Genomic DNA, 25,475 nt, shown 5'->3' with positions numbered 1-25,475 from the left:
GCACGGTGTTGAGTGTTTTGATGCCTGTATATTCAGCTGCATTCTGCATTGTTTCTTTACGTGAGATTCATAGAGATGAAATGAATGGTTCAGTGACTCTGGGCGTGTTTGGAGCTCACAGCCCTGCACTGTACTTTTGCTGTTTTCAGCTAGATTGCTAAGAGTCTGCCTGGACGTTTGTGCCACCTGTGCCTTCACAGGTTCTTAGGGAGATACACAGACGACACGGCCAGGTACATACTTGCTCTGTCGCTAGCTGTGGCACCCATTCTAAACCTCTAGCTGGCCAGATTGCATATGACTCCAGCTACCTTTTGTCTAGGCCGGAGGCTGATTCCAAAAGTTCAGGTGGACTCCCTGACCCCACTTTCCTATGACTACACCCTGATATGAGATCACTGACCCTTAGTGCATGTGGTGGCAGGAAAAGGGTGAGAACAGATGAAACCCAAGGCAGGTGGTCTTTCTTCCCAGTACAGGTTCAGCTATACCATCATCCCAGACCTTCATTCCCAGCCACACAGGACATTGCAAGCTTATCTTGGATCCACTGCTAGCCAGGCTCCTGCCTCTCTTCAGACTCCTCCTGGTCAGGATAAGGAAGCCTTGAAAAGCCCCAGAGTTAGTGTGGAAATTTGATGAGAGATGAACTAGTATTCACAAGTAAAAATATATTCAACCTGCCCCACAGTGCTGTATTGAGAGTTAATGCCATGAGGTGACCTACCTTCCTGTGGAACTTTAGTAACTGATATGCCTGGTTGGGGTCCAAGGTCTCATATCAAACTGTTCTTTGTAGTAAGAAGTATTAAAGGGTAGTCCTATTTCAAGCATTCTTAACATGTGCCCCAGGGGTCATGTGAACCCCTGAAACTGTGCAATATTATGTATGTGCCTTTTCTAAGAAGAGGTTCCATTGCTTTTATTAGATTCTCAAAGCGGTCTGTGACCCCAAAAGGTATAAAAACTAATTTGTGTATATTAAATACTGGGGAGTTTCCATCATTGCTTTTTTGTTTGTTTGTTCATTTGATGCAGGACTTAACACCAGAGTTTTGAGGTAGGCATCAGTTTAGCAATGATTTCAACAAGTAAATGATACGCACATTTACTTTCAACAAGTAAATGATATGATACAATTATTCATTAATAATTTAAAACTCCCTGAATTCTTTTTCCCAGCTACTGTAGTGTTTGAGTTAAATTTGATTTTTTGTTGTTGTTTTGCTCTTATGAAATTGGTTCAGGTCTAGCTAATTTGTTTTTGTCCAGGCAGAATATGTAAACTCCGATTTAAAAGGTTTGTGGCACAGTTGTTAGCCTATATCTAGGCATTGTTCTGCATTATTTTTGGTGTATTCTTTTGTTTATATTACTAAGCTAAAGTTAGCACAGATAACACTAGGCTAGAAAATGGTGACAATAGTTTGAAAACAGGAAATTTTAGGCTTGTGTGTGTTTGGAACAGATGATCATAATGACAGAGCCAGTGGAGTGGAAACTTCCACCGAGTGTGTTTTTTCCTTATTTTGCTCTATGAGAAAAGATGGTGCTTCCTGGAAAACAACTCAAGTATTTTAAAGCAAATGGTTTTCTTTTGTCCCTGCTTCATGGTTAATTTGTTTTTCTTTATTTTATGTACCCTGGTTGTATTATTATTATGGAAATTTCATATTTTTAATAGGTAAAGTAATTCCCAAAGTGCTTATTTTAGATAGTTAACTATCTAAGTATATTAACCATTTACTGACATGGTTTTTAAAATAAAATTGTGAGAATATTATAACCACTGGACTTTGGGGGAAGAAATTTGTTTCTCTATTTTAAGTGTTCCCAACTTTACTTTTTTTTTTCTTTTTAACCCTCTAAATTCCAGTCTTGAAAACAAAGTAGTTATACTTTGTCTAAGCTATTTCCTGACCAAGACTCTCTCCAGATGTATCCTGGAATTCTATATTTAAAAGAAAGGCTAAATTTATTCACTAATTGCAGAATAAGAAGAAGAGTATGCATTTCCATACAGAAATAAACTTGTGTGTGTGTGTGTACATCATTCCTAGATTTTAAAATATTAATTAATAGACTTTGTTTTTCAGAGCATTTTTAACTATAAGCTTTTAAATCATGTAATATTTAAAAAATTATAACAGTAGTAAATGGAAGCGCCTTGAAAAAAATCAGACTGCACAAAATCATATAAAATAAAAACATGAAACTGGTCTGACCCTCCCATCCCTATTCCTGGAATGACCACATTTAACACTTCCGGTGTGTCTCCTTCCAGACCTGCTCTCTAAACATAGTTTACATGTACAACCACACAATCATTTCAGACTAAATGAAATCATAAAGTTCTGTAACTCACTTTTTAAAAAAAAATTTAACAATTATCTTGTGGGCATTTTTCATGTATAAGTGAGATCTAGCTCACTTTTTAAAATGTTTTGCATCAACTTACTATTGTATAGATAGCTCGTAATTTATTTAAATTTAACCATTACCCTGCTGATGAAGAACCTATCTTATTAAAAATAGCATTTTCATTTTGTGAAACCCATGTCTTCAACCGTTAACATTTTACAGATTTCTGAGATTATACGTAAATTTTGAATTCACAGTCATGACCTTCTCCCCTTAAGTATCAGTCATGAAATACCTTTTAAGAGATTTCAGAATAAGGAAGTTCCACTCTACTTTTCCCCCCAGTTTCCTAGGATAATATAGGGTCAGTAAAATTAGTAGGGATACTTCATGATGGAAAGGCAGGTGGCTCAAGTATATAGAAAGTGCTGTTCTTCAGTCTATCAGGTCAAGGTAAACTCGAGGATTCAGCAACTAGAGAGACCTGAATGCAGTCATCAGAGGTCTTTCTGAACTGCTCGAACAGAAGGGGCTTGTTAATGGGCTACTTGGGACCTGTGTGTTGAGAGTTCAGAGAAGCCTTAATTCAGAGAAAGTTGAGGGAAGCTGCAAAGAAGAGGTATTGAGCTGACTCTTCAAGACTGTAGGATCATTGGGTGAGAGAGAGAGGATGTGTTAGACTCAAAACAAAACAACAAAATGTGCGCGTTGGCTGGAAAGGCCAGGCAGGTCAGTATGGTTTTGAAGAACCTTGTATGCCAACCTGTAAAGGGAGTTTGGACTAACCCTAATAACAGCTACGGACTTCTTTTTTTTTCTTTCCCTGACGTCTTTTCAGTTAAGTTCACTGACTCTCCGCAATCATTGTGATGAACAGAAAACTTTAAAAGCATCCGGTCGAGGCTTTGAGGGCTTCACGGTGGGTGAAGCGCTGTGGCAGATATAAAAAAAATTTAAGGAATGGGCTCGGTTTTCAAAGAACTCGGGAAAATAATTCACAAGCATTTGGAACATTTGGAGATGTACATAGTAAAATAACAGATGGTTCCAAACTGTCCATAGCCATGCAGAAGACTTTCCAGGGCAGTATCTGATGGATGGCCAAGACTCCAGAGGGAAGGTGTGGCGAGGAAAAGGGAAAGTTTGAACAGAAACTTGGAGAATAGATTAGGTTTCCAACAGTAGAAAGGAGTTCAAACATATTCGCCAATAGGATAAATATTGTCAACAGAGACAAGAAGGGAGAAGATAAACTACCTTGGCAAGAGCGGAAGGCTTGAGAAGATAAGGAATTAGATAGATGAAAGCTTTAAAGGACCTCTATGTTTGTTTGTTTCTTTAATTCTATTTTAAGAAGCAACCTGATTCTGTCTATTGATTGGACCAGTGGTTCTCAAGTCTTGGTGGCACATATGAATCACCTGGTGAGCATTTAAAACTACCTATGCTGGTGCTAGGGCTGATGCCCCACGCTCCAGTTTAGTTGGCCTGAGGTGAGGCCCCCAGGCATCAATCTTTTTTTTTAAGTAAATTTCTCTAGATATTTCTTACCTAGAGTTAGCGTTGAGAATCACTGGACCACCCTGACCTCTTCTCTTTGCCCATCCATTTATTGGCTATTTCTTCAATAATTAGCTCTTCTAGTTAGAAGTACAGGGAAGTGATTAGGGAGTCTGTACCAAGCCTGTGTTACATCAGTTATAGCAGAGAAAGCTCAGAAAACAAGTGTGTGCAGCATTTACAATGTTTTTCTTTAAAACTGAGCCCGTTTGCCATTTAGGCAAATTAGACATATTTTGTGAGTTTGTTAATAATATTTAGTACAGGTCATGGTTTGGGGCTAATCCAGATTGAAATTTTTTTCTTCCCACGAGGTAATGGGACTCCATCTGTACTTTCTTGCCAGTGTGTACATACCCATACTCTGTAGGTATGTGATAAACCTGTATTAGCACCTTGCTTCCATGTGACAAGTCTGTCTTCAGTATGATGTATGCAGCTGGCTTAAATACAGAAATTATTTAAAAGAACAGTTTTCCTTTAAAATGAAGTATAAAAATTCCTCTCATATCTGTAGAGTTTTTAAAACAAATGAATTGATGGTTTATGCACCTCTACCTTGCCTGACAAATTCTTGTCAGCCAAATTGCAAATGGGCTGGGCAGATTGCAGTCATGTCAATATCCCCAGAATGCATAGAAAGTGTGAGAACTTCCTTTTTTTTTTTGCGGTACGTGGGCCTCTCACTGCTGTGGCCTCTCCCGTTGCGGAGCACAGGCTCCGGACGCGCAGGCTCAGCGGCCATGGCTCACGGTCCCAGCCGCTCCACGGCACGTGGGATCCTCCCGGACCGGGGCACGAACCTGCGTCCCCTGCATCGGCAGACGGACTCTCAACCACTGCGCCACCAGGGAAGCCCGAACTTCCATATTTTTATCCATGGTTCCTTTGATTGGCATATTCAGCATATACTGACTGAGCACCTCCTTGGGACTAGGAGAAGAAAGATGAAAGGTGAAAAGACATGGCCCTCAAGATGCTCACTTGTAGGGATGTCAAACATGGTAACTGGGAACAAGGGGGAAATGGAGAGCTTGGAGGGGCCACTTAGGGATGGTGCCCTGAAATCTGAGCTAAATCCAGGGGGTAGATTATGTGCCAAGGGGCAGCCTGTATCAGGGCCAGAGGCAGGACAGAAGCAGAGTGTTAGGGGACCTGCCAAGCATTTCTGATGTGGTTGGAAGGCAGAGAGGCAAGAAGTGAGGCTGGAGAGATAGGGAGAGGCTGGAAGCGCCCCATGTGCCCTGCCAGAGAGTGTGGCAGGGCAAACTCTGCAGGAGGTAGGCAGTCACCTGCAGGCTGTAGGCAGTCACCTGCAGGCTGTAGGCAGTCACCAAACATAGGGAATGGGTAGACGGCAATGTAAATACTCCAAGCGTTTTGGATATTTAGTTTGGCAGTCGGATCTAAATGTATTTCCATTGGGATCCATGGACTCTCCATGCTGTTCTCTTTTGATGTTAATATAGTAGCCAAAGTTAATCTTGAAACCCTGAGATGGGACACCGGTATCAGAGTATGGTGCTTTTAAAGCTGCTTCAAAATGCAGACCTGCTGGTGAAATCTTTTTACTGCATCATTTATTCAACTTCAGGTCGAAGTGACTATTGCATGTAGGAAATGACAACAAAATAAATGTTTGCATAGTTCTTCTCAAGCACACCTGCTCATTTTCCAGTAGATAAAAGGTTCTTTCACATGCATTTTGTTTAAAATTGCTTGGAGTGTTTTTGAGGGTTTCTAGAAAACGTGTCCTTTTTGTCTGTTACTGCTCTGTAGGATTGGTGAGGCAATGTACAGCTTTCTCCGGGGCTACCAAGGCAGTAAGGATAAAAATAGGGCAAACTTTAAGAATCCCAGATATTTTCAGATAACAAAGACTGACTTATGTGGACCCGTTTTGTGCTCAGACAAAACATAGAGAAGCTTTTGTGCTGTGATTAGCAAGGGTGCTGATGTCAGTTCTCTTGTCGAGCATCAAGCTTTATTCTGTGGCTAAATTGTGCTTTGTACCCTAATCCAGAGAACCTTTGTATCTGCCTTATTAAAGTGTGTAGTTTATGTAATTGCTTTTGTTTTCCAGTTTAATCTGTGCCAGATTCAATGAGAGTGACTCATTTTGTGACTGAGACAAACATTCACATTTGGACCACATTAAAAATAAATAAATAAGTGGCAGGTGCTGCTTGGCTAAATTCTGTGTTTTCATGCTGTAATTTCCTGCTGCAAGGGTTCATCTCTTAGATAATGTCTTCTCGGCCTCTGTAATCGCTAGCCCAATCTGTCTAGTGCCCCGCAGTTCACTGCTGTTCATTTCTTGGCTGTGTATTTTAGTTTCCAAGGGCCTATTACATTTTAACAGTATCATTTCAAGAGGGAAGCAAAGAAATGTTTGGGGGAGCCACAGTCAGCTGGATGACGAAGAGTGACACATGAGCTGTAGCAAAGGGACATATTTCATTCTATTCTCTTTTTTGTCATTTTCCCAAGGTGTTTTGTGTGTGTTTTGGTAAAGCTCAGTTATGTTTATTTTATGATGTAAATGTTCAGTATTTTTCTCAAGTGGAAGAGGTTTTGAAAGCACACGCCTTTCTATTCAGGGTGGCCAATATATCTAACCTAATAGTCTCAAAAATTTTACAACTTCATAGTCTTAGGGGAATTCTATTTATTGTACAGATATTTCTAGGTATTCGGCCCTTGCTCTGCATTGAGTATGTAATGGCAAGTAAAGCAGACATGGTCACTGTCTTCTCGGACTTTATGGCCTGCTTGGGGAGTTAGATACTATATAAATAAGTACAAAGAAAAATTGGATTGCAAATTACAAAAATCACTACATAGGTATGTGATGGGGTCCCTAACATTATGCCCTGCTGTATAACCGGTGGTGGTTGAGTTGAGGGTGGTCATGGAAGGGAAGGCCTAAAGGTCAAAGTCTGCCTGGCAAAGAGAAGAAAGAACATCCCGGACTTAGGAAACAGCATGTGCGAAGTCCCTGAGGCAGGAGACAGTTTGGCATCCTATAAACCAGCAGTTCCCAACCTTTTCGGCACCAGGGACCGGTTTCGTGAAAGACAGTTTTTCCACGGAGTGGGTGGGGTGGAGGGGAAATAGGGTTCGTTCTGGTGGTGATGCGAGAGATGGGGAGCGGCAAAGGAAGCTTCACTCGCTAGCCCACCGCTCACCTCCTGCTGTGCGGCCTGGTTCCTAACAGGCCACAGGCCAATACCGGTCCGTGGACCAGGGGTTGGGAACCCCTGCTATAAACCATATGATTAGAAGGGAGAAGTGACAGTTGGTGAAAACTTAAGAGAAAAAAAAAGGCCGTATTTAAATGGTTAGAGATGAACTATATACAAGCACAGCAGTATGGCACTATTTAGTATAGGGACAGATAACCCTCCGAACAGTCCTGCAGCCCGAGAGCTTCTCTGAAGTGCAGTACAGAAATTGATGCCTGTAATACTTTGTCTGAGTCATTGGGGAATGGATGAGTTATGTTCAATGAATTATGTAGTAAGGCATTTTAGAAAGATTTCCATGAAAAACACTAAAGTTTTAAAAAGTCATTTCTGTATTTAAAGACAGAACCTTCACTATCTGGAGAAATCACTTTTACAAAAAGATGTGATTCCTTGATGGCCCTGGATAAGTGACATGATACTGTGTTTTCCTTTCTCTTTACTTCTCTATTCCTTTTTTAAGCTTACTGTTTGATAGGGAGGTATCTGTGAAGGCATCCTTTTACTAAGAGATGATATTTATTTATTTTGAAATAAGTAGATGTCATATATTAACTAAATGGATTTTTATAATCCAGAAACCAGTGCTAAATTCATGTGAATTTAACACTTTATGACTTTTCAGTATTATCTAAAGCATCTGTTGACCTCCAACACTACCTTCTCCTTCTGGACACCAATCATTTGCTTTTAACTTTGAGCTGCAGTCAGACCAAGAAATTAATTTAAAATATTAATGATATTACATAATATTTTTAGGTCTTTGTGATTTTTCTACTGATCTTCTTATTAAAGGATTGCATAAGTTTTTCCATGAAGGAATGCCTGTCCATTTAGCAATAGTCCAGCATATATTTTACCATGATTGCTGTAATCTCAAATATTTGCATGTGTGGTAAGTGTTTTCTTCATAATTAGTAAATTCCTTGAGAATAGGAATCATGAATTATCTTCTTGTATTTCTTCCCACAAGTACCTAGCATGACATTTACAGTATAATCAATAACTTATTGACTGGTTATCTCATTGATTTAATTCGTAGTATCTAAATTTTCTTTGATGGGTTCAATTTAAAGAATCTACTAAAATGTTAAATCTTAAGTTATCACCCTAGTTAATTCAGTTATCAGTACAGTTGTCCAAGTTACTAAAGACCAAATGAGCTGGTTTATGCACCACTCCGGCCCCTTAGTTCTCGTTTCTCTGCTTCAGACCATTGCCACAGCTTCCTAGCTGTGACTCCATCAATGAACTACAAGTCAAAAGTGACTCATGTCAGGATTTATTTAAAAATTTGGTGAAGATGGAGACTGAGACTAAACATCTATTGGAGAAGTACATGTGGATTTTAGCTAGTCCCCCTTTCTTTTTCTCTGTTTACCTGTATTTTTCAAGATAAGATGAAGCCATTTTTAGTTGATAACACAATGACTTTTGTGTTACAGATGCCAAAGTTCTGCAAAAGAAAAAAAAATAGGCCCTATCATGTCATACTAATATTGCTTTTGGTGATGATAAATTTAGTATATTTTTTAAAAATAGACTGATACATATGTTAAGGAAGAAACAGAAATGTTTTGGGTGAAATTGGCTTAGGTTACAGTACCAACATCATGAGCATTCCTGGGCTTATTAGACTGTAGGTGGAGTACCAAACTTATAATACTGCTCTGAAGAAAATTTCTGAAAATGCCATAAGTGTAAAGCTGTCATTACCCCAAGTTATCACTGGAAGAGACATACTTTGTCTCGGTTACACTTTTCCAGAACTAAAGGACTGAGATGAGACTGGTGCTCCATCATGTTCTCCAAGTGAATGGAAGTGTACAATGGCCGTGAAGAAGATCTGATTCCCTTGGGGTTTATAAATTGCCCTGATTCTCAGTCCTTCCACTTCTTGAGTGTCCTCTTCGGGAGATCTTTGTCTGTTTGGTCTGGAGTAGAGACTGTCTCTTAGTAGGTGACTGAATCTTGCCAACGTCGGCCTCTTTTTGATCTAGCTGACTGCCCGCTGAGGAAGACCCTCACAGAGGAGTAAAGGCTTCATTTTGTCTCCTGACAGAGATGTTGGGTTTAAAGACTGATGAAGCCTGCCATTTCAGACAATTGGTTCTGCTTTTATTATTTGATCAATGTAGAGTTTAAAGAGGGTAATAGTGAAAGAATTTTAGGCTTCTTTAGGTATAATATCAAACTCAAAATTTACCAAAACTTGTGGAGGGAATACATGTTGAGTGTAGGTCCAGGTTGCCAATATATGTTTGTTGGGAAGAGAAGGAGAAAGATTTTTTTTTTAAGTTGTATCCCATTCTCGAGAATCTAGATTTTATCTGTAGTCCATGTCTTTGCTTTCTTTCCAGGTGAGAGACCAGGAAAGCTTCTAAACCATTTTTTCTCCTCCCTACTCCTTGCCCCCTTCCTCCTCCCCATTCCCCAACAAAAAAAAAAAAAAAAAAAGAGAGAGAGAGAGAGAGAGAAACCTATAACTTAAAATATGGCATGATATTAAGGCATTTCTTATGCCTTAACATTGCTTTTTTTAAAAAAGTGTGGTGAGATATACATAACATAAGATTTACCATATTAATCATTTTTAAATGTACAGTTCAGTAGCATTAAGTACTTTCACATTGTTGAGCAACCATCACGGTCATTTATCTCCTGAACTTTTTCATCTTCTCAAACTGAAACTCTACCCATTAAGCACTAACTCCCCATCTCCCTTCCCCCTAACCCCAGGCAACCACCATTTTGCTTTCTCTCTCTGTGAATTTGATTACCATAGGTACCTCATATAAATAGAATCCTACAATTTTTGTCCCCTTGTGACCGGCTTATTTCATTTACCATGACATCTCAAGGTTTATACAGATTGTAGCATGTGTCAGAATTTTCTTTTAAGGCTGAATACTATTTCATTGTATATATTTCATTTATCTCTTCATTCATCAATGGACACTTGGGTTGCTTCCACCTTTTGACTGTTGTGAATAATGCTGCTATGAACATGGGTGTACAGATATGTCTCTGAAAGACCCTGCTTTTCATACTTTTGAGTTAGATACCTGCACTGGAATTTTTTGAAGGACTGCCATACCATTTTCCACAGTAGTTACACCATTTTACGTTCGCACCAGCAATGCACAAAGGTTCCAATTTCTTCGTATCCTGGCTCACACTTGTTATTTTCTGCTTTTTTGATAACAGCCATTCTAATGTGTATGAAGTGGTATCTCATTGTGCATTTCTCTACTGATAGTGATGTTGAACATCTTTTCTTGTGCTTATTGGTCATTTGTATATCTTTCTTGGGGAGTCAAATTCTTCAAGTCCTTTGCCCATTTTTTAGTTGGGTTGTATATTTCCATTGTCACTGAGTCGTAAGAGTTCTATATGTATTCTAGACATTAATTTCTTATCAGATATATGATTTATAAATATTTCCTCCCATTCTGTGAAGTGACTTTTCACTCTTTGATCATGTTCTTCAAAAATCTAAAAGTTTTAAGTTTTGATGCAATCCAGTTTCCCTGGCGTTTCTTTTGTTACCTGTGCTCTTACTGTCCTAATCAAGAAATTATTACCAAACCTAATATCTTCAAGGTTTTCCGTATTTGTTTTTCTAAGAATTTTCTAGTTTTAGCTCTTACATGTAGGTCTTTGATCCATTTTGAGTTAATTTTTATTTGATACGGTGAGAGTCTAACTTTATTCTTTTGCACTTGGATATCCAGTTTTCCCAGCACCATTTGCTTTTTATATTTAGTAAAAACTAAATCTTCCTTGGTTTGTTGACTTGATATTACATATCAATGTAATAGCTTCTAATATCAATTGGTGTCTTCTAATGTTTTATCAGAAGACCTAATATAAAACAATAAATATGTATACACACATTATTAAGTTAATTGAGGAAGCATCAGTAAACTTTGCTGGAGTGGTAGATTATTCTGTGGAAACAAAACATTGTCTATGACTTTCTCTAGTCAATGCATTTATAAAATTGGTTTGACAAATGTGCATCTTGAAAAATTTCTCTCAAGTTAACACTGGATGGATATTTTTGTTTTGTTCCTAGGCATGGAAGAGGAGATGGTTTGTGTTACGCAGTGGCCGTTTAACTGGAGATCCAGATGTCTTGGAATATTACAAAAATGATCATGCCAAGAAGCCTATCCGTATTATTGATTTAAATTTATGTCAGCAAGTTGATGCTGGATTGACATTTAACAAAAAAGAGTTTGAAAACAGCTACATTTTTGATATCAACACCATTGACCGGATTTTCTACTTGGTAGCAGACAGTGAAGAGGAGATGAATAAGTGGGTTCGTTGTATTTGTGACATCTGTGGGTTTAATCCTACAGAAGAAGGTAAGTTCAAGATTTTGTGACTCAACCTGAGTTCTCCATTATTACTACATTTTCAAAACCGTTGTAAAATTCTTTGTTATTTCAGTTACACAATATAATATTTTTTATAATAGTAACAACATTTAGAAAAAGCAAACCTTTTAATCAGTTTAAGGAGAAATTTTTATAGATTTTAGAAAGAGAGACTACCATTGTGGGGCAGTGTCTAAATAATGTCCTGAAGAAGATGACAAGAAGACATACTTATTTAAGAGCATTTCTTGAGTTCCAAGGTAAATATTAAGTTGAACCTTAACACTGCTGATACTTGATATTTCAACTTGTTAAAATAACATTTTCATGTGCCTCAACTTAATTCTTCAGGAGTTTTTTTTAATTGAAGTATAGTTGCTGTACAGTATTATATGTTACAGGTGTACAATATAGTGATTCACAGTTTTTAAAGGGTATGCTCCATTTATAGTTATTATAAAATATTGACGATATTCCCTGTGTTGTACAGTATATCCTTATAGCTTGTTTTATACATGATAGTTTGTACCCCTTAATCCCCTACCTTTCTCTTGCCCCTCTTCCTTCCCTCTCCCCACTGGTAACCACTAATTTCATCTCTGTATCTGTGAGTTTGCTGCTTTTTTGCTATACTCGCTAGTTTGTTATATTTTTTAGATTCCACATATAAGTGGTATCATACAGTATTTGTCTTTCTTTGTCTGACTTATTTCACTTAGCATAACACCCTCCAGGTCTATCTATGTTGTTGCAAATGGCAAAATTACTACTTTTGATGGCTGAGTAGTATTCCACTGTGTGTGTGTGTGCGTGTGTGCGTGCGCACACACCACATCTTCTTTATCCATTCATCTAATGATGGATACAGGAGTTATGTTTTAAACTATATTGGATTATGGAGTTATGAAATAGCCAAGGTGACTGTCAATACCTATGAAAAGCAAATGAGAATCAGTCACAAAACATGATGAAAAAGGAACAAACATATGAATTTACTTAACACAAATGTCCTAAAAAAAGCATGGAGGAAGAGGGGTCTCAAGTTTTGAAAAAGAGGTAGTGAAGAAAAGCTTCTTGGAGAAAGACCAATTGTGAACTGTAGGCTTTTGAAGGAAGTAGTGTTATATCTACATAAATGAAAGGAGGGATGCAGAACCTGCAGGCTTAGGGGCTAGGGAAGGGCCCAGAGGTGGAGTAGATGCCTCCTCGGCTGGAGCAGCGGGCTATGAATGATAAAGGCAAGGGGAGACTTGCTTGAGGATCTGAGAGTTGAGTGCCTTTCCTGGGAGGAGCTGAGTGATTAAAGGCCTCAAGAAGAATTTTTTTTTTAAATAAATTTTTATTTATTTTCGGCTGCATTGGGTCTTCATTGCTGCATGCGAGCTTTACCTAGTTGCGGCGAGCGGGGGCTCCTCTTCGTTGCAGTGCGCGGGCTTCTCATTGCGGTGGCTTCTCGTTGTGGAGCGTGGGCTCTAGGTGCACGGGCTTCAGTAGTTGTGGCACGCGGGCTCAGTAGTTATGGCTCGCAGGCTCAGTTGTGGCGCACGGGCTTAGTTGCTCCGCAGCTTGTGGGATCGTCCCAGACCAGGGCTTGAACCCGTGTCCCCTGCATTGGCAGGCGGATTCTTAACCACTGCGCCACCAGGGAAGTCCCTCAAGAAGAATTTTACAAGTGGAATTCCTCTTTGGGTGCTTTTATATAGCTGTCATGACCTTTTATATTCCCTGTCTACTTCTGTACTTCTCTTCCTTTTTAAACAAACACTAAGAACCCACGGAGGGGACTCCAGTACTAATTTAGGTTTGCAGAGCCAAGAATCAGAAATAAAGGTGACCTTATTAAATAGGGTCTTTGACCCTGTTGTTTTCATGGTTATACTCACATTGACAAGCATGCATTTCCAAATATCTATATTTAGGAGTGCTGGAGATTCAGTGAGGGGTGGAAAAATTGTGTTAACAATGAACTTCAAGAGTTAGATTGAAGTGAAACAGTCATCATCTCTAATTAGCTCAGGTCAGCCTGCTGTTTCCTCTCTGGCCAGGCAGCCTCCAGGAGAAGGAGGCTTCCAGGGCTGGGATTGGCCCAGTGGGCTGGGGGAAACCCCTTGCTGAGGAACTCTAGAATGCTGGAGGGAAAACAGCACTGAGAAAGGGAAGGAGGCGTCTGATTTAGACAGGAGGCTAATGACCTAGAGCTCTTCAACAGAGTTCTACTGATTAAGAAGCCTCAAGCAATTGTTGCACATGTGGAATTAAAGCTTCACTTGTTTTTGTAAAGTTACTAAATATGTTCACATATTAAGGGGGCCTGCTGGTATGACTTCTAACTTCAATTAAACTCCTTTCCCTTCTTGTTTGCGTACATGATCTATATTTGAGTGCAGCAGAGGATTTTTCAGTTAAAGTCACAAATGAGATGCTCTTTTTAATGGTTAACAGCCCCTCAGTAATGATAATGATTGGATTTAGACCTCACATTCATTTCCTTGTATGATGGATTTTCAGCTAAAATAATTTAAGTGGTTGTATAATCTTTGTGTTGATGTTGTTCTTTTGCCTGCTCCCTTTTCAGTTTAGAATTTGGGGGGATATAAAGGCAGATTTCTGTCTCCATTGGTTGCCTGTACAGATTCAGCAGATCTGAAAGACTACAGTAGGGGTTCTGCTGTCTCTTTTTGTTTTCTTTATAATTGTCTGATTTAGCAAAGGATATGAGATGCCCTCAGTGCGTTCTCCAGTTAAGGAATGTGAGTGTGTAATTTTTGGAAGCACTTTTGGGGGTGGTTAGAGCTGAGAACCCCCAAAATAAGAATTTGTCATGCTCAAGTGTCCCACATTAGCTTTGCAAGTTTTAAGGCAAGGAGTCTGGTCCATCTGTCCACCTTAGAATGATTCTTACCATCTGGGAGCCAGTCAGCTCTGGGAAGTAAATAGGTTTTGTCTGCTTTAGAACATTAATTCAGTTATCTACCCAATTATTTGAATTTGCCAGTACTCCACTAGGCTTTGGGCATTCATTCAACCGATACATATTAGTTGGCCAGTTAGGCAGACAGATGAGAGGTATTATTGACAGGGAACTGAGCATCTGGTGAGAGAAGTCATACCCAAAATAATTCATTACAGTTGATAAGTGCAAGTTAGACATATATGTATGTAAATATATGTGTTCACATTTTTAATATAAATCATACTTTAACATATATTAAAGTGTTAATATATAACATTAAGGTATAATTTTATATATTAAAGTACGATACTGTGGAAGTGTATAAATACAGTTTTTGCCCTCATAGAGCTTAAGTCAGTCTAGTAGGAGAGACAGGCAAATAATCTAGGAATTATAATACCAGTTGTTAGGTGCTCCACTAAAAGAAAAAAAAAAAAAAATGTAGATAGCAGCTGATTGCATCTCAGGAGGATCAGGAAAAGCCTAGGTAGTTTGAAATGGCTCTGTGACTATAACATACTGTGCTGAGAACTTTATTTTTGTCCTTGGTGGAACATCTTCATTAGTAGTCCGAATCAGTTACAATGCCTATTTTCACTTCATAAACTTACTAGTATAGGGAGGGGCAAAGTTTCAAAACTTGAAAGCCACCTTTTCAGTGGCAAAACTCCCAAATTCTTATAAAACAGATTAGAAGTATATTTGCCTTGAGTGAAGCTCTCAATTTGCGAACTTGTAATCTTCACGATATCCATAAAAGAGGAAGTTGTAAGAAAATTAATAATATGATTAATCATATTTGATGTATATAAGCTGAGTTGGTTACCAAGAGTAGCTATGCTAATCACAGATCATTTTTATCTGTTCATTAAAATAAGTCCCTAAGGACTTTAGTTTGCCAATACTTTTAAATTTAGTTCCTGATCTATATCTAAATTCAGTTGTACTTATTTTATCAATTCTATAATTTAGATGTTTTTACAAGTTCATCCTGGCCATCTCCCAAATAACCACAGTCAGAAATGTCTTACTAGACTGTGTTGGAGACTTAAGTTTCTTGGAATAAATCAGTGAAAGATGAGCAATCCTTCATTGTGTAGTATCAAGGAGCCACACAAATAGTTTTATTTTGCTCTATAATTTTGGTTTTTGAGGCATAGTAGCAAAACTGCAAAAAGCCTTTAAAAGCCAACCATTGTATTTCCCTATTCATTTGTAGTAGCTGACTTTGCTAGATGCCTTCTTCAAAATTCCACATATTTAAATCTTTGTATCAAATTCTAAACTGCAGAGAACTGCTGTTACCCTTTGTGATCACATTCATACAGTTTAATATGACAAGGGGAATATCAAAATGTCTTTGTTCTTCCATTAACTTTACTACCTGCTTTATATTCTCCTGCTTCCTCCACTCACTGTATATAATAGGGGCTTTTGTCTTTACCTGGATCTGTCCCCTGAGCCCTGTGTTCTTCCCTTTTCAGACAGCCCAATATGCTCCCACTCTTGGCGTAAAATAAATAACACAAAATGATTTTTCACTAAAACTAGTGTCAGGCTAGATGTGGGAAGAAATAGACTATGCTTGGTATTACAGCCTGAGAACATAACTATCCCCAATCCCTAGGAGAATAACTAATTTTCTCCTGAAAACAAAAGGAAAGGGGAAAATTCTGACCTGTGTTTTGATTCCAGGAACCTCTCAAAATATCATTACCATGTTATTTCCGCTGCCCCAGGTGACCATTGCTATTATTGAATACTCAGAATGCTGGCAGGCTGAATCTGTTTTTCAATTCTAGCTCATTGCACTGTGTGTGGTTCCTATGAATGCTTTTATTTAGTAGACTTGAGACCAAGAAACTAATTTCTTTTGTTTTTCTTGGAAATGTGCAGATTTATTTTTGTTTCTACACCGAGGTGGAAGCTGTAAAGTCTGCTAAACAAGTGCCAGGAAACTCAGCCTTAGGGCTGAATGCAACTAACTTGGTGCAGAGGCTCATGGTCTCATTTCACGGGCAAGTTTAGAAAGTTGCCTCTTAATCATTGAGTTGCTTTTCTCAAAATGCCCAGATAATACTGGCTTAAAAAAAACATAGTGTGGGCTTCCCTGGTGGCGCAGTGGTTGAGAGTCCGCTTGCCGATGCAGAGGACACAGGTTCATGCCCCAGTCCAGGAACATCCCACATGCTGCGGAGCGGCTGGGCCTGTGAGCCATAGCCGCTGAGCCTGCGCGTCCGGAGCCTGTGCTCCACAACGGGAGAGGCCACAACAGTGAGAGGCCCACGTACCACAAAAAAAAAAAAAAAAAAAAAACATAGTGTGATTCTCTGATATTCTTCCTTTTAGAAAAGTAGGTAAACTAATGTGAGAATGTACACATGCTGCCATTCCTGCAAAGCAGTGCTTCTTAATTAGGGAACTTAAAATTTTCTTTTTATTTACTTTTTTTATACAGGTATAACTTATTACTGTGCAAGGCACAGATCTTAAGTTTACAGTTCAATATAGTTTTATATATCCATTCTGTATCTATACACGGAAATAGAAATCTGTGAAACCGCCACTCAGATCAAGAAATGGAACAGTTCCACTCCCCTAGAAGGTTTTCTCACGTTTCTTCCCAGTAAAAACCCAGAAAAAAGTTCAAATGTAACCATTATTTTGCTTCTATCACCATAGATTAGTTTTCCCTATACTTGAACTTTACACAAATAAAACCATTGAGTCTGGCTTCTTTTTTTCAATAGTAAGTCTGTGAGATCCATCTATATTGCATGTCGCAGGAGTTCAGCATCCTATGTAGCATTCCACTGTGTGAATATATCGTAAATTATTGATCTATTCAAATGTTGATAGACATTTGGCTTGTTTCCAGTTTTTAGTTAATACAAATAAAGCTGCTGTGAACATTTTTACATCTGTTCTTTGATGGACATGAACACTTTGCTCTTTGGTATATATACCCATGAGTAGAATTGCTGCAGTTCATCATAAGATATATATTTTTAGTTTTAGTCGATTTGTTAGTAGCTTTAGTTTTCCGAAGTTATTGTGCCAATTGCTTTCCTACCAGCAGCATATAAAATTTCTAGTTACTCTACATTTGGTGTTGTGGGTCATTAATTTTAGCCATTCTAGTGAGTGTGTATCTCATTGTAGTCTCACTTTGCATTTTCCTGAGGACCAGTCCCACCAGAGTCTGTTCTGTTTTGTCTTCTTTTGTTTTATCACACATTTTCAAGCCACTGCCCCTGAGATCTTGATTCATTGAGTCTCCTGAGGTGAGGCCCAGGCACCTAGATTTCTCAAATACCCAACAAGTGATTCTGATGCCAAGATGCCATGACACCTCTGGATAAAAATTAAATCATTTGTCAGCACTACGGATTTGTTTTAAAAGCCTCCAAGAATGTTTTCACACTCTATTAAGGAGATAGACGGTCATGACAAATAAGAAGATTGGACTCTGATGAAAGGTCTTCGATTTTTGATTAAATAATTTGAAGATATTTCAGGTTGCTTCAGTGAAAAGTGTGACTACCGCCCTTTCTTGTTTGTATCCATTTGATAGATTTACCCTTATAAAATGTTCTTCCATAAAGAAGGGTATGTTCAGAAGTGAGAAGATGGCCTTTTTTTTTTTTTTTTTTGCTCTTTTTACTTTATTTTATTTTTTATTTTTTTGGCCACACCACACAGCATGTGGGATCTTATTAGTTCCCTGACCAGGAATGGAACTGGCACCCCCTGCATTGGAAGGCCAAGTCTTTTTTTTTCTTTTTTAACTTCTTTTTTTTTTTTTTTTTTTTTGGCTGTGTTGGGTCTTCGTTGCTGCGCGCTGGCTTTCTCTAGCTGTGGCGAGTGGGGACTACTCTTCCTTGTGGTGTGCAGGCTTCTCTTTTGCAGAGCACGGGCATTAGGCACGCAGGCTTTAGTAGTTGCAGCACGCAGGCTCAGTAGTTGAGGCACGTGGGCCCTAGAGCGCAGGCTCAGTATTTGTGGCACACGGGCTTAGTTGCTCCGCGGCATGTGAGATCTTCCCAGACCAGGGATTGAACCCATGTCCCCTGCATTGGCAGGTGGATTCTTAACCACTGCGCCAGCAGGGAAGTCCCGAAGGGGGAGTTTTAGCCACTGGACCGCTGGGGAAGTAGAAGATGGCCATTTTAGCATTAATAGTTATGCCTACTCTTTGTGGACTCTTATTTTCTAGGTTAATTAGATATAAATCACATAAATCTATTTGAATTGCTTCTCTTTACAGAAAAAAAAAAATCTACAACAGACCTGGTAAATCAGGAATCAGTAGATATAGAGCAACCTTGACCTATTTACCTTTAATTGTGAACATAGAGGGAAAACTTTTGCAATAACAACAAACAAATGTCCTGTCAACAAATGTAGCCCATCTTGGGAGGAAAGGATCTCATCTGGTCTCCTGACAGGAAGCGAGCAACACCACAGTTTTATTACCACATGCTCAGGCAGGGAATGTCAGTAGTTACAAAATCAGAGGATCTTATCACATCAACTTTGAAATAGTCTACCTTACCCATAATAAAGAGTAAGATTGTTTCCCTGGGCTTAAGCACGTGTACCATTTGATTTTAAAAATATTATTTTGAATATTTCAAGGCATTGGCTGGGCACCCCAGCTTGTATGAGGGACACTAACTCCAGAGCGTTATGCTTCCAACTGGGATAAAACTGTGCATTAAGGTAGGGATCGTGTGAACCAATCTGTTATTTGTGGCTCCCCTCACAGAACAATCTATTCCTCTTCACTGAAAACTCATTAAGGCTTTCCTTTGCAGTACTTATTAGCTTTCTAAGTAAAATTAAATTAAGAGTTTGCTACAGCAGCTTATTAGGCCTTTAGTGGATGCTAATTATCCTCTTCATGCCTTCTGAATTAAGAGACAGGAAATAATTTTACACACAGAAGCACACCCTATGCTGATGTTTGGTTCTCAGAAACTTGATACCAGCATTACTTAGAAAGAGCAGTAAGTCAGAAACCCAAGTGAGGCAGAAAGCAATAAACATGGTCTGCTCAACTACTTGTAGGGTAGAATGGGGGCTAATCACATGTCTTTCTAAGGTTGAAAAGAAGTTTCTTCTTTCAGACCAGTTGGTTAACTTTGGCTAGAAGTTTTATGTTAAAGAATATTTAGATACCATGCCATGCTGGCATTAAAATACATAGAGTTGAGGATATAGTCAAATTACCATGAGTAAAATCATCCCAAACACTCAAACTTTGAAGATGGTGCATTATCTGAGCCCAAGGTGGTAAAGCAGTGTCCCCTTACCTTTTAAAGTCCTTTGTGTGCCATGTTGTTTGGAACGGTTGGGCTTGCTGTTCATGGCTATTTGAAGGTCTTTTCTTCCATGAGCTTGCTAGCGAACATAATGGAGGTTTCTCTCTAGTTCTTGCTTCTGAGAAGTATACATAAGTCTTCCCATATTGTGAACAAGATTTTTTTGTTTAAAAAGGAACCTTTGGAAAAAAAAAAAAAAAAAGGAACCTTTGTATCCCAGTCCTTTTGTCAGAAAATGGAGAGGCTCTTGCAGCTATAAAAGAGTAAAACACTTGCATCATTCACAGGTGGCACAAATGGAAGGTTAAAAATGAGATAGTCCCATTGTGTTAATAAAACAAGGCCAAACAAAAGTGATTGCTTGGCTGGGTGACTTTTTTCCCGCTTAAGATGAATCACTCAGTTCGTTTAGTATATAGCCATCCAGTTTAGAAGAAATATTAAAGGAAAAGTGTATCTATAAAAAACAACGACTTGAAAAAAACAAAACAAAACAACTTCCTGGAAAAGTTATTTTAGGATTTACAGTGGAAAACTATAATTCATACTATTTTATACAGTAAAGTTTTTCCAGTGTTTAGTTTGATTTTGTTTGGTCAGAACTAAACATTGAACTGGATTATACAATTTTACCATATCTCTGTGGTAGAAGAAAGAAGTATATAAAATATACTTGTGAATACACCCTGTAGGCTACATAGAATACAGCAACTACTTTCTGATTCCTCTGCTTTTTTTTCTCCTCAATATTGTATATATTTTTCTTAAGGTCTTTAAAGGGTAAATATTTTTCATAGTTCTCTGAAGTTTAACACTCCACAAGGGTTTACTCTGAGTCACTGATTAATCTATGGCATTTCAAATCCCCTTAAATAGATCTGTTTATATTTGTTTCAAAATCAAAACAGTAAAACATTTCATAGGGTATGTTATAAACACTACTTATAACCAGCATCAATTAGACATGATGAGGTACTTATGAGTTCCTGTGAAATTATGCCATTATCTTGTATAAATGTTGAAATATTAATTTTTTCTTTTCTCACCATCGTCTGTTCTGGCCTTTCATAAGTAAGAAAGAATGAATTAATTAATTTCTGTCATAAAGTGTTAGCTTTTGTTAGATGAGCTTGTGTGAAGACTTGACATTGTGTGCAGCATAACAAAGATAGAACATTAGAAATTAGCTTAAGTTCTCCTTAACTCAGGCCGAAGTCTCCAACAGAAAGAAATTTTCATACTCGGTTAGCATCTAGCAGGGCTCACAGATTTCTGGAAGAGCAAATTCCAAACTGCACGTGCAGGTGAAGGGGTCTTGCAGATTGGGGATTGCTTTCACCTCTTCCAACCTGGTATAGAGAAAGTGCTAAGGGAGTTTCTGTTGGATGAATGGAGTGTTTTTGAGCATCTGCCCCAGGAGTTCTGATCCTTTTAGTTTGCTCTGGGGACCCACAATTAAAGATAAACTAATTAAAGATAGCCATACTCACGTGTTATCATTCAAGCTTTACCATTAGGATATGAGCTTCTCTGCCTAGGAAGAAGAGTTTTGAAATAAGCTACATAAACTTGGCTGTAGTGCATATGTGGATGTTAATGTTGAATACATAAAGACCTCATCAAAAGCACATGGACTTATTCTGTAGAATCTAGAGGAGAGCAGACATTCTGCTCTTCCCTGGGGAATTGACAGGCCAAATGACCTGCCTGTTATTCTATTCTGTAGAACATATTGTCTTCTTACCACTTTTTAGCATCGTTAGGCACTGTTGTTTTGTTGTGAAAAATCTCAGTTGCAACCCAGCCTTTTCTGTTCTAATATAAACAGACAATAAACTGATTTGTTTATTTGAATATGAGCATTTACCTTTTTTTCTGGATTTATAGGCCCGTATTCCTAACCAGACTAACAGAAATTTTATTTCGGGCCCTCAAAAATTTCCTTGGTTGTGTCAGTGAGATTTTATTTCTAGGCTTTCAACTTGTTTTCAAATTACTTCATTCTACACAATTTAGCTATGTTCATATGTCTTCTCAGAATGTAGTTAAGTGCTTCATAAATTACTTCTTTACCTGCTGACCCCTTTTGCATGAAAATACTACAGAAATCCGATAATGGCAAGTGAGGCTATGAGCCGAGGGAAGAGGTGATGCCTTAAAGAAAAGCTCTTTCCTTAAATGTGAATCCTGGAGTTAGACATATTTCTCCCTAGTCAGTGGCTAAGAAGTAGAAAGAAAAGAATGAACAGCAAGATAAACATGGGGTAAAGAGCTGGCCCTGGTACACGCAGCACCATGGGCCTGTAGATACCACATAATAAAATGGGTCTCCTTGGAAGGTTGGCTTGGCTTATCATGAAAAAAAAAGTCTGCTGCTGCTTGTGCTAACATCTCCATTCCCAGTAACCTCAAAACCAAAGAGTGTTCAAGGCAACGTGCAAGACTTTTTTTTTTTTTTTTTTTTTGGCGTACCCTGAGGCTTGCGGGATCTTAGTTCCCCCACCAGGGATCGGACCTGGGCCCTGGCAGTGAAAGCACCAAGTCCTAACCAGTGGACCGCCAGGGAATTCCCAACCATGGCTTTTTTAGAGCCTCTGGAAGAAAGAACCCTACCCTTCAGATCTCTTTAACGAGAACCAATAATTTTCTGTGTCAGCATTGCCATTTAGGTAGTACGTATTTTAACTGACATTGTCCTGGTTTATCCTGTTTCCATGTGTTTAAACGATTTATCTCCAAACTTTCGAGTAGCTGGTCACAAAGCACCGAGCTGATCTCCCTGTGCTATGCGGCTGCTTCCCACTAGCTATCTGTGGGATAGGAAGGGTGGGAGGGAGACGCAAGAGGGAGGAGATATGGGGATACATGTATACATATAGCTGATTCACTTTGTTATACAGCAGAAACTAACACACCATTGTAAAGCAATTATACTCCAGTAAAGATGTTAAAAAAAATGGGATGGACAGTGATGGTCACACTTGGGTGTTGCAGATCCTGTGAAGCCACCTGGCAGCTCCTTACAAGCACCGGCTGATTTACCACTGGCGATAAATACAGCACCACCATCCACCCAGGTGGATGCCTCCTCTGCCGCTCCACCTCCTCCATATCAGCTAATTAGCCTTCCACCACACCTGGAAACCCTTGGTATCCAGGAGGATCCTCAAGACTACCTCTTGCTAATCAACTGTCAAAGCAAGAAGCCTGAACCCACCAGGTAAACCACCTGTGTCTGTGTGCGTGTACGTGCATACCCTTAGGCATCTTACCTTTAAACTTTTTAAACCCTGATTTGAAGGCTTAAAAGTAACCATCTATAGAAACTCATCTTTTAGGCTTATAATTCAAGTTGATGTTCCTCCACAAATGATTTCTGATATTCAGGAGATTTTATTGGAGAAGCACATTGTCTATCATTTTTGGCAAAGAACACTTGTGCCTTCATGGCTCTTTTGGAAATCTGTCTCCTGTGTCTTAGTCCTTGTTAGAGATTCACAGTGTTACTTGCTTAACAGATTTCACTGATTTATAAATGGTGATCTTGCTCCATTTCTTATGTGATTGTAAACCAGCCAAGGGTCATCTTTTGTTTCTGAAGAAGGAGAGGAATACCTACTGCTAGAAGATTTTGAAAGCAAAACGATTCCATTGCAGTGAGTGTGTTGTGGTTGCTTTGGATCTGTGTGAGAAATTAATCATACAGGTAAAATCCCAATATAGCAAATCCTATGGAATAAACAAGTCAGATGTTAGTGAAATTTGATGAAATCAAATATATTGCTAAAAACTTTGAAACTTTCAAATCTTCACACCTAGCAATGAAGCAGAGCTTACCACATGCCTTGACTTTGCAGATTTTTAAGTAGAATGAAGTATATGGATTTCAGTACTTAACCAAAGATATCATAAAACTTTCCCGAATCCTTGGTTTCCCTGTCATCTTGATCTCTGCTCCCATCCCCGTCTTTTCTTCTAAGCTATAAGATATTTTAATTTAATCATTCTTCTCATTTGATGTTGAATAATTGGAAGACTGGAGGTAACAGTGAGAACTGAGCCAGAAATTGATGATCACAAGGCCTGTCATACCATTAATAGCTATGTGACAACTAGTGATATTGGGTATATTTATTATCTTAATTTGCAGTATTAAGGAGGGAGGTGAATTGCATTGAAATATAAAAGATATTTTTTTAAACAGGGATATTAGATTCAAGCATTATTTTTATTAAAAAAAGTTTTTTTTCATGTCAAAAGTGACTGTTACTGGGCTAAAGGATCATACAAAACCCTTGTTGAAAAATTTTTATATGGAATTTGTTAAGATACATAAATTAGTTTCTGTGAACCATTCCCTGAGATAGTGGAAATAGCTCACAAACCTTCCAAAGATGAGTTTCTATATATTTGTTGTAATGGGATTTTACCTGTAAAAGTAAAAAAAGAAAAAAAAAAAAAAAAAAGAAGGAAAAATTATAAATCAACACTAGTTAATATCAAATTCTAACTTGATTTTTGCTTGTTTGCTGTGAGAATTTAAAATTATACACTCGCAACATTGTTGCATATGCTACTAATAACTAAGATTTTATTTTAGGGAGCTCCACAATTATTTTTCCATTGCAGCTTTTCAAAAGCCAACAGCTAAGTGACAGTTTTCAGTACATTTTCTTTTTATATAGTGTCTTTCATTGATCTCATTGGTATCATAGCTTTCCTATTGTAGTAGAAATTATGCTCAAAATCATTACTCAGATAGATTTTGTATAAGTGACAGTTAAATAGCAAATATTCGTGAAGTACCCACTGAGGGCCCACTGTTTTGCTAAGTGCTATGAAGGTACAAGCTAATTACATAAGATAAAGCCCCCTTAGATTCAGTCACCTTCAGAGTTTAAAAGTAAAGCTTGTGAAGGAATCAAAACATGCAAGCATGAAGCACTTATAGATGAAGGCAAGATGTGAGCATTGCCTTGCAAACTCCCGTTCATCCTGCAACGCTCAGCTCAGACATCTGCTCCTCTAAGGAGGCATTCCACTAAACTCCCAGGCTGGATTAAATGCCTCTCTGGGTTTTCAGAGAATCCTGGTTGTACCTCCATGTCTCTGTTTTATTGGGTTGGCCAAAAAGTGCCTTTGGTTTTTTAAGTAAAAATAAAAGACACATCTTTTATTTTCACCAAGAGCTTTATTGAACAGCATATGCACCCTTTTGTTCCACTGTCTTCTGCCATTTTTCACGCAACTTCATAATTCCATCTTCCCAAAACTTTTTATCTTTTTGAGCAAAGAACTATTCCAGGTGCATTTTACAGTCTTCCAGGGAATTGAAATTTTTTCCATTAAGAGAATTTTGTAAAGACTGAAATAAATGGAAATCCAAAGGTGCAATGTCTGGTGAACACGGCGGATGAGTCAGAACTTCCCAGCCAAGCTGTAACAGTTTTTGCCTGGTCATCAAAGAAACATGCGGTCTTGCGTTATCCTGATGGAAGATTATGCATTTTCTGTTGACTAATTCTGGATGCTTTTCATCAAGTGCTGCTTTCAGTTGGTCTAATTGGGAGCAGTACTTGTTGGAATTAATCGTGTGGTTTTCCAGAAGGAGCTCATAACAGAGGACTCCCTTCCAATCCCACCATAT

General features: G+C 38.4%; 1 protein-coding gene across 3 annotated transcripts in view; it reads left to right on the top strand.

The window, feature by feature from the left end:
* Window positions 1–25,475, top strand: part of GAB1 (GRB2 associated binding protein 1) — a 121,726-nt gene that overhangs the window by 71,823 nt on the left and 24,428 nt on the right. For 2 of the 3 annotated variants that reach the window (XM_079705024.1, XM_079705023.1), the window contains exons 2-3: window positions 11,245–11,539; window positions 22,823–23,048. In XM_079705024.1, coding sequence (XP_079561150.1) covers window positions 11,245–11,539; window positions 22,823–23,048 — 521 coding nt within the window. The remainder of the gene's footprint in view (window positions 1–11,244; window positions 11,540–22,822; window positions 23,049–25,475) is intronic. The other variant, XM_079705025.1, reaches the window with a different exon arrangement.

The sequence above is a fragment of the Hyperoodon ampullatus genome (genome assembly GCF_949752795.1).
Source record: "Hyperoodon ampullatus genome assembly, chromosome: 1".
Classification (NCBI taxonomy): Eukaryota; Metazoa; Chordata; class Mammalia; order Artiodactyla; family Ziphiidae; genus Hyperoodon; species Hyperoodon ampullatus.
The sequence above is the reverse complement of the archived record's forward strand: the minus strand, read 5'-3'. Positions and strand labels throughout refer to the sequence as shown.